Source organism: Xenopus laevis, chromosome 1S (genome assembly GCF_017654675.1).
Source record: "Xenopus laevis strain J_2021 chromosome 1S, Xenopus_laevis_v10.1, whole genome shotgun sequence".
Taxonomy (NCBI): Eukaryota; Metazoa; Chordata; class Amphibia; order Anura; family Pipidae; genus Xenopus; species Xenopus laevis.
The window spans coordinates 68,306,742-68,321,911 of NC_054372.1; the positions used below are offsets into that span (position 1 = coordinate 68,306,742).

Consider the following 15,170-nt stretch of genomic DNA (forward strand, 5'->3'; position numbering starts at 1 on the left):
TATAACCTGTTGAAATCGTGTAGACGGGCCATTTACCTATTGGAGCATGTTTTGTGCCTTCATGATTCTCTATAGTTTCAGTTACAGTATAAGGGCATTACTTTTATGATTTTATAAACAATAAAAGTTTTTTTTACGCTATGGGTGATGCTCAGTGAGGCAGCTTTGGGCGACTATTGAAAACGCATCGCAGCGTGTGCATTAGCGCAGGCGATTTTGCGCTGTAGCCTATGGGGAAAAGACGCTGAGGCAGTTCGGGGAGATAGTCGCGCAAAAGACGTGGCGATAAATTGCCAGGCGACAAAATCTCCCCAAATCTCCTTGTCTGGCCTTACCCTTATAGTTCATCTAGAAGCTCGGTGAGAATTAAAAAGAAGAATGAAGGATTGAAATTGATGCTCACTATGCCTTTTCAGGGTTAACATATTCAGAGTGGTCCTTTGAGTACTTTTGCAATTTATATTAGTTTTCTCTTTTAAGAGTTTTCTGAGATAGGGTTGCTGATGCAAATCTATTAACCATTTCAGTTATTAGATTAAGATTATATTATAGTAATCCTTGTGGGTGTTACACTGTCTTAACTCAGAGTTGAACAGAATGATATAGCAGACCCTTTTGTCTAATTGCAGGTATGTGAAACCTGTCTTTTCATCAAGTTTCATGTCTATTTACTGTAATTATTTTATTTGTTTTGTTACAGAGTGAGAAGTCTGTACTTCTTGAGAGGTTTCAAGCAATTGAATACAGAAGGTTTTTTTCCCCGAAGTCCAGCTTAATCAAGGAATGTCAACAGCTATCTTGGTTTCTCTTTTAAGGAATGGACGGTGTCAAGTGAACAGAGGAGCACTGACATTATGCTTTCAGAAAGAACATAGTTGCACCACCTCAACCAGACACTGCTTTTCTGCTAACCGCAGGTGTTTCTCTTCACGTTTTGACCTGGATGGCAGTGGCCGTCCTGCTACCTGGGACTCGTTTGGTATTTGGGACAACAGAATTGATGAGCCTATTCAGCTTCCACCCAGCATAAAGTATGGCAAGCTAATTCCGCACATCAATCTTTCCAAAGTCGGCTGCTCTACTCAGTTGGGGAAGAGGAAGGAAAATGAAGATAGGTTTAAATTGGCTCGTCTAACACCAGACATATTATATTTTGCTGTATATGATGGACATGGAGGGGCTTCAGCTGCTGAATTCTGTGATAGATTCATGGAGGATTATATCAAGTAAGGAGAAGTTTCTTGTTAACTAAAACTATATATATATATATATATAGACAAATACAAGATTCCTCTGCACTCAACCCATTATCAATATATTTAAGACAGAGACATTTTGTGCATACTGCTACTGAAAAATGCCTTACCCTTTAAACAAAACAGGGATTGTTTGTCCATATATTATTATATTGCAATATATTAAAGCTGGCCAACTACGTCAAAGTCATCCCATATCTGGCCAGTCCTATGCTCAATTTTCATCTGATTCATTAAGAATTCGATGGTTTAATTATACATTTTATAAAAGGGACGAATACGTTTTACCTGCAACTTACTAGCTGCTTTCAAAGTAAAACTCCCAAAATATAATTGTTTAAAAATTTGTGGTGAGCACTGGTTTCCCTTGTTTGTTATAATATATATAGAAAGGTCCCCAGGAGGGACCGAAACGTCGGATTGTAATGTGATAAATAAAAGTTGTTATACTTTGAAAATGAGAGTGCGGATCCTTCATCATTTATACTACAATTATTGATCAAGCACCTCCAATCAATTACTGTCAGAGGTGCGGGCACTCCAAGAAATTACTATATATATATATATATAATATTTTGGTTCTGTACATTACCACAATGAATTTTAAATGAAACAACTCAGATGCAGTTGAACTACAGACATTCAGCTTTAATTCAGTGGGTTGAACAAAAAGATTGCATTAAAATGTGAGGAACTAAAGCCCTTTTTTAACACAATTACTTCATTTCTATTATTTCTAATACTTGGTTGAAAACCCTTTGCTGGCAATGACAGCCTGAAGTCTTGAACTCATGGACATCACCAGATTCTGGGTTTCCTCCTGTTTAATGCTCTGCCAGGCCTTTACTGCAGTGGCTTCCAGGTGCTGTTTGTTTGTGGGCCTTTCTGTCCAAAGTTTAGTCTTCAACAAGTGAAATGCATGCTCAGTTGGGTTCAGATCAGGTGACTGACTTGGCCATTCAATAACATTCCACGTCTTTTGCTGTTTTGGGTATTATGAAATGCCTCCCAATCAATTTGACTGCATTTAGCTGGATATAAGCAGACAGTATGTCTCTGAATACCTCCGAATTCTTTCGGCTGCTTCTGTCCTGTGTCACATCATGGATAAACACTAGTGTCCCAGTGCCACTGGCAGCCATGCATGCCCAAGTCATCACACTGCCTCCGACGTGGTATGCTTTGGATCATGAGCTGTTCCACGCCTTCTCCATACTTTTTTCTTGCCATCATTCTGGTAGAGGTTGATCTTGGTTTCATCTGTCCAAAGAACTTTTTTCCAGAACTGTGCTGGCTTTTTTTAGATGTTTTTTAGCAAAGTCCAATCTAGCCTTTCTATTCTTGATGCTTATGAGTGGCTTGCACCTTGCAGTGCACCCTCTGTATTTACTTTCATGCAGTCTTCTCTTTATGGTAGACTTGAATATTGATACGTCTACCTCCTGGAGAGTGGTGTTCACTTGTTTGGATGTTGTGAAGCGGTTTCTCTTCACCATGGAAATTATTCTGTGATTATCCACCACTGTTCTCTTCTGTGGATGTCCAGATCTTTTTGCGTTGCTGAGTTCACCAGGGCTTTCTTTCTTTCTCAGGATGTACCAAACTATAGATATTGTCGCAAATTCTCTGATGGGTTTTTTCTGTTTTTGCAGCTTAAGGATAGCTTGTTTCACCTGCATGGAGAGCTCCTTTGATCGCATGTTGTGTGTTCACAGCAAAATCTTCCACATAAAAGCACCCCCTTCAAATCAACTCCAGAGCTTTTATTTGCTTCATTGATAATGACATAACGAAGGAATTGCCCACAGCTGCCCATGAAATAGCCTTTGAGTCAATTGTCCAGTTACTTTTGAACTCCTGGTCCAATTACTTTTGAGCCCCTGAAATGAAGTGATTGTTTTAGTTCTAAAATAGGCTTTAGTTCCTCACATATTTATGCATATATATATATATATATATATATATATATATATCTCTCTTTCAATCTTGTGTTTATTATATACATATACATAGTTGCATAGTTAAGTCGGGTTCAAAAAAGACAAAGTCCATCAGGTTCATCCCCTCCAAATGAGTCCAAAACTGCACTGCATACTCCAGATGAGGCCTCACCAGGGACCTATAAAGAGGCATAATTATGTTTTCATTCCTTGAGTTAATGCACTTTTTTTATGCAAGACAGAACTTTATTTTCTTTATTAGCCACAGAATGACACTGCCCAGAATTAGACTACTTGTTATCTACAAAAACCCCAAGATCCTTCTCATTTAAGGAAACTCATAACACACTGCCATTTAGTGTATAACTTGCATTTTTATTATTTTTGCCAAAGTGCATAACCTTGCATTTATCAACATTGAACCTCATTTTCCAGTTTGCTGCCCAGTTTCCCAACAAATCACTCTATCACATAACAGAACAGAAAACAACTACTTTCTGCTTTTCAGCTCTCTAACTCGGAGTTAGTCAGGGAGCCACGTGGGACATAACGGTTCAGTGAGTTTGCAATTGATTCTTAGCATGCAGGTCAGATTCAAAAGCAAACAGACCCATGTGCCCCCCCTCAAGTATTGGTTAGTGCTTTGTAACCAATCAGTGGAAACCAAGAGAGCTGAAAAGCAGGAAGTAGTGTTCTGGCTGTTATATTAGACATCCAGTGACTTCAGCCTTTATAGATCACATTTTTGGCTAACTAACTATAATAGAATTATTTTTTTTGCACAGCTTATATATTTACCCAGTTTTTATTTTTACACTGAACAATTCCTTTAAACCAAGAGCACAAAGCCCTGTGTGCCATATGCCTTTAAATATATATTTTTTCCCTGCACTTAATAAATGTCGAACATTCAAGTTTTGTAAATGCTAATCTGTTGTTTGTGCTCAAAAAATCCCTACAATTTTGGTCAAAACTCAAATTCAGATGATAAATATGCCCCTTGGTATGCAAGCATCAATTAGAGGGATAGGCCATCAATGTCAGTGCTGCTCAGTTTGGAGTGTCTGGTCATGGGCATGTATAGAAAATATCGAAATCAGTATACAGTCAGAGTACAGCATTTCTTTAAGTCGTGGTTAGAACTGCAGTGTTGCTCAGTATTCATATCATGTGCACATTTCATTCATATTGATCTTTTCATCTTTACAGAGAGTTTCTTGTAGAGGAGCATGATATGGAAAAGGTATTGGTGAAAGCCTTCCTAGAAATAAACAAAGCATTTGCAAGGCATGCCCATCTTTCTGTTGATGGTAGGTACAGTAGGTACATTAATTATGAGAAAACCTTATTGTATTCTTGAATACTTTTATTGTTTTAAAGTGAAACAGTCCAAAATCTAAAATTGCAGATGCTCAAAGAAAATAGAATGTGAATGAATGGATCCAGGGTTTTTAACACAAAGTCTTTTGCATGCTACCTTGCTGAACTGTGGACCTCTGACGGTTTTCTTTTAAGAATCCTCACAAGCTCTACATGGGTAACCCCTAATTTAGTAATTTGTGCTGCTCTGCCTATTGATGAATCGTAAATAGAAACAAGAGTGCCAGAGGCTACATATCAAAGCCCACCTTTGAAATGTGGCCTAGAGCTGCTGCATGCATTGCTGAAATTGTGAACACTGTCTTTCTGTGCCTTGGGCATCTGCCCAAGGCACAGAAAGACAGTGTTCACAATTTCAGCAATGACATTGTAAACTTATTTCTATATATTTTAAGGTCTTGTAATTGCTAAATTATAATAATAATGTAATTAATAAACAATTAATGACTCCCTTGGATGTAAAACATGTCATTGGTTAAAGTGCAATAAATATGTTGTGTATTAACTGTTAGCTATTTTTCCTGTTCATGTTAGTTATGTCCAAAAGTCTTTATTCTTTATACTACAGCTTCCACCATTTCTCTTGACTGTGGTAAACTAGGAATTGTAGTACAGGTATGGGACCTGTTATCCAGAATGATCAGGATCTGGGGTTTTCCGGGTAACGGATATTACTGTAATTTGGATCTTCATACCTTAAGTCTACTAGAAAATTATGTAAACATTAAATAAACCCAATAGGCTGGTTCTGTTTCCAAGGATTAATTAAATCTTTGGATCAAGTACAAGGTACTGTTTTATTACTACAGATAAAAGGGAATTACTTTTTAAAGATTTGGATTATTTCATTATAGTAGAGTCTATGGGAGACAGCCTTTCCGTAGTTTGGAAATTTCTGGATAACAGGTTTCCTGATAGCAGATCCCATACCTGTACAACAAAAGCTGCAAAAGTTCCCTAAAACTGGGGCCCCCAATATTCCATTTGTGACCTATTTTAACTAAGCCTTAAATGTATACATCGCAAATTATTTGACAACATAGGGGTCCGTTTACTAAAGTGCGGTAAATCTGACTTTAAGTTTCCGCATGTTATCGCTGAGAATATATTTACGCCAGAATATTCGCAGCGACTAAGTTTACTAAACAGCGATGCGCTCAGAAGTCATTGCGATCACTTGCGGTAACTACGTTAAGGAACCAGCTTACGTTAGCGGTAATTTTAGCGAGTTGCGAATTTTCTGGCGAAAAATTACGTTTTTGCGAATATTTATGCTATAAAATAGTCTTGTTTTATGGCGGTTCTTGTGGCAATTTTTACTGTGACATTTATGGCCAGAAATGCATCTTCAAAACTCATAAACTTTATTGACTGATGATTATACCATCCAACAACATTACCAGAGTAACCAATCAAACATGTCTGCATCATATAAACCCTTCTGTCAATATAATCATAGGAACAAGAAATGATACCAGTCAATCTCTTTGCTTCATAGAAATGCACAGTTTAATGTAGCCAATCACAATGAAACAAAAAAGCGTAGAGGCTGACGAATCCTTGGACTGTGATGCCGCTGCCAATTATACACCTCTGAGCTGAAACTGCTGCTGTTGCAACAGATAGAAGCAGAAGCCAAAAGATCCTGTCAGCAATAGCTACAGATCTCTCTCTCCTGTCAGCAAAGAATGATGGGTAAAAAAAAACAGTATTATGGGATATTTCCTGCCCCTTGAGAATTTTCTGGCGAAAAAAATACTTTTACGCCACTACATAGATGGCGGTAAAAGTTTGCGAATATTCTGGCATTAATTTTGTCTTTAGCACATTTCGCTGTTTAGTAAACCATGCGTTAATGTGTACGTAGCGTTATTTTCAGCGAATGCGATAACTGGCGAACAATTATTCTTGCGCAAGAATATTCGCAAATTTATATTTACCGCAGGTTAGTAAACTGCCGATAACATATTTGGCGAAAATTCTGTCTATATATTGTGCGAATATTTTTAACGCACTTTAGTAAACGGACCCCTTAGGCTGGACTACCGTGTGCATCCAACACGACACAACTGTCGGATGCAAAAGATGCAATGTGCAGCGTTTGCGTCCCAGCGTGCAGTCGTGTCGGATGCACACAGTTTGTAGGTGCGACATTTCTATTACTTACATTATATTTGGCGCATCCGTCTCGTCGCATGCGCTTCCTCTCATCGCGTTGGATCTGAAGAACACGCACCGTGTAGCTCCAGCCTTATTGTGCAAATATATACAGACTTAATATAGGCTTCGGAACCATTGCTGCTTTAATGCTATCTTATTACAGTACAGTAATTGAAATCACAGGTGTAAAGAGTAACAGATCTGCTGCTTTGTGACAGAAGGGAAGGAGACATAACCATTAGCCATATAGCTAAGTCATATGCCAGTATACATTTCCAATTATTTACAATCATAATACATGGTTTTAAGCACAAATATGTATTTTGATGTTAAACTATGCCTTACTTTAATTTAAATGCAATAATGCCAAAGTTATATTTTCTTTCCTCAATTTTCAGCTTATTTATACAGTTGTAACCTAAAGCCCTAAAGTTATATAGAAGTTTTTTAGACTTCTTTCTATAAAAAGGTTAGTAGTAATACAACTGAAACTGCTGTGAATAAAACAACATTGCCAGTGAAGATTTTCGCACAAACAGACAATATTGCACATGGAATGTTGCTGCATTGGTCTGTATATGATTCATTCATTCACACATTCAGAAATCAGTCAACTTCAGTATAAATCTATAAATACATTTTGTTGTGTATAGATGTGAGCAGTCAGCTACAATATCTGATACAAGGATCTGTCCAAGCATGTCCATCACCAGTGTGCAACTAAATTATTTCACCTTTTCATATGAAAGTTGGATGTTCGCAGTCATATATATTCATATTCGTACAGGTATGGGACCTGTTATGCAGAATTCTCGGTGCCTGGGGTTTTCCCGATAATGGATTTTTCCATCATTTGGACATTCAAACCTTAAATCTACTAGAATATTATGTAAAAATGTAATACACCCAATAAGATGGTTTTGCTTCCAATAAGGATTAATTATATCTTAGTTGGGATCAAGTACAAGCTACTGTTTTGTTATTATTACAGAGAAAAAGGAAATAATTTTTAATAATTTCGATTATTTGGATAAAATAGTCTATAGGAGAGACAGCCTTTCTGGATAATGGGTTTCCGGATAAGTGATCCCATACCTGTACTTACATTATAATTCATAGACTGCTGTGCTTCCATATGTTAGAGGTAGGCATTAGTGGGCCAGAAGAGAAATTGCCTCTGCAGATACAGACCCATTGCCAACTGAATGACAAGCACTTGCACAAATCTGGCATGAGAGCCTAGAACTCTCAAGTTATGCAAAACTTGCTGAAACGTCACAGTAACTGACTGTTATTGAATGGCATTAGCCAGCTGCTTTTGTGAATGCATCCCATATGATAATCTCGTGGTTGCTGTGATAGGGTAACACTAGTTAGATTTTAGGCTAGTTTCCAGAGTAGATTAACAAAAGGGTAAGGGACCTATCTGAGACTGGTGTAGTTTACATGAACTCAATCTTATAATTTAAAGTAAGTTATCAATCTATTTAGACAATTTCCCTCAAATTGGAATATGTTTTCAAGATCTATTGAGCGACCGATTACATTTATTACAAATTGCGTGACTTGCGGTCTCAAGTACTGAATCCCTTGCACTGATTAATAAACACATCTCAAATTTCCTGCACATGCATATAGAAGAATGAAATTATCAACCAAAAACAAATTATCAGAAATTTAGCAACAATAGTCCTAAATTATCTGATCAAATTAAGTCGTTATTTTAAAATTAATTAATGAATGCAGCTTCTGCGCATATTTCCACAGTACCACAACTGTTATGCGGGAAGACCATGTTCCATGGAGTCAGCAATGAAAGATGCCAATCTCAATGTAGCTATCTGCTGTTTAATGTATTTTAGTGCAAAGACTTTTGGGATAGTCCTGAATAAGCAAAACGGTATTGAACATATGTATTAATAAAGTGAAGTGTCTAAGTAACTGTGATATTTAACTAATAACACCAGGGATGTAGAAAGCAGCAGTTGCGTACTATATAAGCAAGCCTACACTTTAACCCACAACGAATACTAAAATGTCATTGTAGCAGTTGTAAAGCTAGCAGGTCTAGCATGCCATTGTCACTGTATATCTGTGAGAGTTTTAGTTCTTTAAAAACTGTTGTACTATGCTTAACTGTTAGAACAGGTAAAACCCACCTTCTGTGGTGTGACAATAAAACAGCTTTTCCTTATTGCTTGCTGTACTTTGATAGCTGCTGCTGATTTGTCATCCTTGGTGTTCCAGGTTTATGTCATGTCCTATTGAAACCCCTTGGGTGAAATTCCTATTTGCCTCTGTGTACGTGTTATTTGTGGCAGGGACTGCACTTGGTGAGCAGCTCTACAACTGGAGGCCCTGGACGCTATATGCTGGGCTTCAGTGGAATGAGAGATCTGCTATATTTTGTCCCAGGTGAAGGAGTCCAGGCGTTCCTAGGCTGGACTACAGGAGAGTTCCAACATCTACTTTGTCACATTAGTTGAGGTGAACATGATATAGAAAAAAATTCCAGTGAGTGTCATGATCTCTTCAAAGAAATTCTTTTTCTTTTCCTTTGGTGGTGGGCTGGGGAATGTCATGACGCTGAAAGAAAAATTGCAGTGTCAGATTTACCTACATCTTCACATTATTTTAAATATTTCCTAGGTTTTGGAACCACTTAAAAATCAATCCTGTAAAATATAAATGTTTTAATTGCAAAATAGTCAAGTACCGTATATATTTAAAGATGGTAATTTGGTCCTCAGATTATACAAACTGTAAAACTGACTTATCACATTACTAAACATTGTTATAGTTTAAAAATCTTTAAAAATGTGGTAATTATATTGCTTGTAAGTCCAGTATTATTGGTGTCCTCTATAATATCACAGCTTTAATAACCCTCATGATACTCAGAAGGAGGTAATCTAAATACTATAGTTCCAAAATCTAAGAATGTAGCCTGGAAATGTTGTGGAGATATTTGGGCTAATTTAAATACCTTTATTTTTATGATTTTGTTATTTCTTTCCCTATTTAGTAGAGATAGACAACTACTCCAAATAATGTAGAAACATACCTCCCAACTGTCCTGTTTTCTGCAGGACATTCCTGATTTTCACAGCTCAGCATTTTTCTTTGATCTCCTGCACGGACGCCTGAAAAAAATACAAAGTTTCTGAAACGTAATTAAACTGAGACTTTTTGGCAGAGAGCCTACAACACTGATCAGCTGCACTTTGATACATTTGTAACAATGTAAGATAAGCAAAGAAACAAACAATTGTTATAATAAAGCAAGTTTTCTTTTGGGGAAACTGTGAATCACAGCTTAAAGGATAAGGAAACCTTTAGAATAAGTAAATATTTAATATAATGTAAAATTGATAAGGGTGCTATTGTAAGACTTTTTGCAATGTACATTCATTCTTAATTCATTCCAAGATATTAAGGGAAACACGTACTGTTAAAATGAATGCATTTTGGACAACATCGCCACCTTCTGTCAGTTTTCAACCATTCTGACCACCAAGGAAGTTGTTGGGAGAAAGAAAGAAGCTGCACTGATGTTCTTCTGATAAGGAAAAAAAATAGAAACTTTTTTCAAATCTTTCAGAAGAACATCAGAGCAGCCTCTTCCTTCAATACTTGTTGGTCAGAATGGTTGCAAACTGACCAGCAAGGTGGTGCTGTTGTAACAAAACTCTTACCGATTTCCCTTAATATCTTGGAATAAATAATGAATGTAAATTACAAAAGTGCTTAGAATAGCACCCTCATCAATTGTACATGCACTTATTTTAAACATTTACTTCTCCTTTAAAGGGCAATTTCATTAGCAAAACTCTTTAATAACACATAAACATGGCCCCAAAACTCTCAGAATTGTGGTCAAACTTTAATAACCTGCCACATTTTGTAAAATGGACCTAGTAATTAGGGGGCGTGGTCAAAACATTTCACCGCACTGCTGGCTCCTGATGTTTTTGTCCCTGTTTACATTTTTCAAATGTTTGGAGAAATATAAAAATATAACTCCCAGCATCCCTCCATCAGCTGAGATGACAGAGGGGTCCTGTGAGTTTCTAGCTGGCAACAGACAAAACTTGCCTTATATGGCTGAAGCACTGCAGTGGTGTATAGTTGCAGTTTTGTGAACTGTCTTAATATCATTATCTGAATGATCAAATATATAGGAACAAGCTGCAGGCCTACCCATGCCTACAGTGAGGTTTATAAAATGTTAAGTCCATTCAACTTAGTCATTTATAGAGTTACAGTTGAAAGCAAAAGTTTTGGGTACCCCTTGCCAAATTACGTATTAAACAATATGCTAAACAACTACTGCAGAATATGTTAAAGTAACATACTTGCAAATGTTACTGCATAGTTTAATGCACAGTTTATTTCACAAACATTACAACACAGTAATAAAGAAAATAGTAATTGTTGCATGTGCAAAAATGTAGATACCCCTCCACATGTGGCAAATGCTGGTTTTGCATGGCCCGGATCCTAATTACCTCATTGGGCCTTAATAGACATTAGTAGTTGACACATTACAGAGCTTTATGTCTGACACTCCAACTTTGGGGTGTTACTCAACAACAATGCCTCTAAGCAACTGAGTGAGGATCTGAATATGAAGCCAATTGGTGGCTACAGTGTTATACTGGGAAGGTGGGGCCCACAGGCAATTTTAAGCTAAGGGGACCCAACAGCCTCAGTCCCACTGGGTTTTCTCTTGGTGCCCCGGTGGGCCAGCCTGACTCTGCCTACAAAGCAGGGGAAGATTATAAAAAGATAAAACGCTTCCAGTTTGTAATTTCCACTATCTGCAATGTCATCTTGAAATGGCAGTTGAGGAGAACTGAGGATGGCAAGGCAAGATCTGGAATAAGAATTTTAAGAGAAAATTGCTTGTTTTCTGGACTGAGAAATGCAAAGGCAAACCCTCATATAGCCTTAAAGGAGTAGTTTTGCATTATTCCAAGTGCAGTATTGCTTCCAAACACTTGATCTGCATGGAAGCCAGTGGCACAGGATTCCATTACTGTAAATATCAGCACATTTTTGATGCTCATGTATAACCAGGAAGGCTCCTACACAAGATAATAATCCTAAACATACCTCAAAAACCACTAAAAGCTACTGCAAGAAAAGGAAGCTGAAGGTCTTGAAATGGCCCTCACAATCCCCTAACTTAAACATAATTGAAAATCTGTGAGTAGAAGTTAAGCATGCAAAAGGGCCCAAAGAAGATCTTAGAATTAGATGTGATCTGCAAGAAAGAGTGGCCAAAAATCCCTACAAGAGAAAAGGAAAGACAATTAGCTTGATACAAAACATCTTCAGATGTTGTGATCTGTTCTTTAGTAATTAAGTATTACTAAGGGTTCTTACTGACGAGCGGTTGAAGCTGCGCACCCCTGCGTTACGTTTTTCAGCGCCCAGCCACAGGGGAGCGCAGGAATAGACACATTTAGCTTATTTCAATGGGGCTGTTCTTACACAGGCGCTTGTAGGCGCCGAAAGCAAGACAAATGCAGCATTTTGCGTCTCAACCTGCGTTCAGCGCCTACACTCGCCTGTGTGAGTACAGCCCCATTGAAAAAAGCTAAACGTGTCTATTCCTGCGCTCCCCTGCAGCTGAACGCTGAAAAATGGAACACAGGGGAGCGCAGCTTCAACCGCTCGTCAGTAAGATCCCTTAATACTGACTTAATGGGGTGTCCAAACTTTTCCTCATGCCACAATTACTATTTATTTTTCTTTGTTCTGTGTTTTAAAGTTCATGAAATAAAATAATTGCAGTGATATTTGCAAATGTATTAATTCATTGATTCCTGCAGTAATTGTTTACAATTTTTCACTTACAAAAATAACCTAATATTGTAAATTGGTTTGGTGCCCAAACTTTTGTATTCAGTGGAACTATTATTTTCATATATACTCTATTAATTTTAGTTCAGATTTTTCCCTTGAACTATGCACCATAGTCAGAGTGATTGTCAGTAAATATATATAATACACAGGGTATAAAGATATGTGACCATTCTGCATTGTTGCAGAAACTTTGAGGGAACACTGGGAGATTCCAGTCTGTGAGAGGCTGCTTACAGGCCTCCAGATTATCCCTTGTCATATACTGTGTTGGCTTTTATTAAATGGTTGCTTACTTTAGAAACTGTTCATGTGACAAATCAATGCAAGTCTATAGCCCTCAGTCACCAGAAAACACAAATCCCGATTTAATAGAGACAGGTGCATTGTCATATGTGCTGCTCTCCTATATTTCTGTAGTGCCTGAAAATGCTTTTCAGATATGTAGTAACCCAGAGAAACTCCAAGTGCAAAATATATTTCTATTTTATGAAACCCACAGAAATGTTTTAGTGATGCACAATATTATAAATGCTCCATTGGTTATCGGTGTTTCAGTGATCAATGATTTTACTCTTAGACATTAAAGATAGCATCTTTTTTTAATGCATGTTGATTACATTAGTAGATTAGAAATCATTGTCTTTGTTGAAAATTACAACAAATCTTTTGGTTGTGGCCATTTAGCGTCTCTTTTGACCTGTGGAACTACTGCGACCGTGGCCTTGCTGAGGGATGGGATTGAGCTTGTGGTAGCAAGCGTCGGGGACAGTCGTGCACTGTTGTGTCGGAGAGGAAAGCCTTTTAAGCTCACTATCGACCACACACCTGAACGAAAGGAGGAAAAATTAAGGTAAACTAATATTCTATAAATATTTTATATTTCTAGTGGGCAGATGCATTACGGAGGGGAAAGAATGGTTCATATTTAGTGTGCCATATCTAATTGCTAAGTTATTTGATAATATATAATACTTAATATAGTATAGTATAGTATAGTATAATGTGTTGGAACATCATTTTAATAGTGGCTCAAACTTCCACTTAAGGGCTATTCCACACGGGGAGATAGCCTTGCGTTTGCGGTCGCGGCGACAAAGCGCCGCGCCAGTCGCCGCGACCGGCGCAGGCGACAGTTTTGTATGGGCGCCTATGTAAAAACGCCTGTGCTAACCACACGAGGCGATGCGCTTTTCAACAGTCGCCTGAAAATGCCTCGCCAGGCTTTTTCAGGCGACTGTTGAAAAGCGCATCGCCTCGTGTGGTTAGCACAGGCGTTTTTACATAGGCGCCCATACAAAACTGTCGCCTGCGCCGGTCGCGGCGACTGGCGCGGCGCTTTGTCGCCGCGACCGCAAACGCAGGGCTATCTCCCCGTGTGGACTAGCCCTTAGGAGTATGCAGGAGAGCTATACTGGATACAATACTGCATGAAAGCTTAACTGACTGCCATGCTGTGCTTTTCTGCTGATTTGGCCTTGACAAAGCCAAATTGCTTCTGGGCTTAATGTGCAGCGGCTTTTAATTTTCCCCTATTTTTCATTTTAACTGACTCTTGGTTACGTCTCTCAGTAGGAATTTTAAGTTGATGATACCAGGTGTTGGGGACCTTTATGATGACAGTCTTCAATTCTTTTCACCATTCCTTTAAGTTAAAGGATAAGTAAACCTTTAAAATAAATGGCTGGGGGTGGCACAATCTGTTTTTATATGTAATTAGCCTATGGAGGGATCGCGCCACCCCCAGCCCAGTATAACTGAAACAACTCAGGAAGATGATTTAGTGGTGTCGGAGGGTCGCCGTTACTAAGGTTCGCCAGGCTGGGGGCGGCTTTTAGCTGCTTATATTTCGCGTGCAGCTTCTTTTCACTGATGGCAACGTTCCTATTTTTATAGGAACGTGTCAGTATTACTTTGTTATATGTTTAGGAATAGATGCACAGTTTGTTCAGCGTTTACTAGCCCACAACACCCAACAGCATACAAACTTGAACAAAATGTGCAGCTATTATTACATTACCAACCAAATATTACAATTGAGGTATCAGAATTTACCACTGTCTGCTGGTTGCCATCAGGACATTTATCTGTGCAAATACATTTCAGAGTCAATTCAGAAGCTTGACATTACAGTTACCATAAAAGGTGTTCTTAATAAAAGAATAGCTTCATTTTTCTCCATCATACATTATGCATACATTAGGTTTCATCTTTCTAAATATGTCTTTTGTTTAACAGAATTAAGAAAAGCGGTGGCTTTGTGACATGGAACAGCCTTGGGCAGCCCAATGTGAATGGCAGGCTTGCAATGACCAGAAGTATAGGGGATCTGGACCTGAAATCCATGGGAGTTATAGCTGAACCTGAAACCAAACGAGTGAAGGTGAGATTTCATTCCATTCCATTCTTTACAACTAACTGTAACTGTTGTACGTTTCCATTTACCCCCTTTAGATAAAGGATTAAATTACTAAAAGGCCATGGAATTTGTGCATAATTTGACCTGGGTCCTGTGCTTCACACCCAATAACATACAAGCACCCATTTATGTTAAGTTTTCACCTTC

At 38.1% G+C, this 15,170-nt stretch overlaps 1 protein-coding gene and 1 long non-coding RNA gene across 4 annotated transcripts in view; one reads left to right on the forward strand and one right to left on the reverse strand.

Moving 5' to 3' along the window:
- ppm1k.S (protein phosphatase, Mg2+/Mn2+ dependent 1K S homeolog) overlaps positions 1–15,170 on the forward strand; it is a 47,115-nt gene that overhangs the window by 24,615 nt on the left and 7,330 nt on the right. For all 3 annotated transcript variants that reach the window (XM_018236323.2, XM_018236314.2, NM_001091642.1), the window contains 4 exon segments: positions 701–1,226; positions 4,406–4,506; positions 13,292–13,457; positions 14,843–14,987. In XM_018236323.2, the coding sequence (XP_018091812.1) occupies positions 784–1,226; positions 4,406–4,506; positions 13,292–13,457; positions 14,843–14,987 (855 nt within the window). In that variant the 5' untranslated portion in view covers positions 701–783.
- On the reverse strand, positions 8,046–9,945 carry LOC108706757. Its single transcript, XR_001934143.2, has 2 exons — positions 9,801–9,945; positions 8,046–9,322 (listed from the first exon to the last, which is right to left on the reverse strand). It is a non-coding gene; the product is annotated as an uncharacterized LOC108706757 (long non-coding RNA).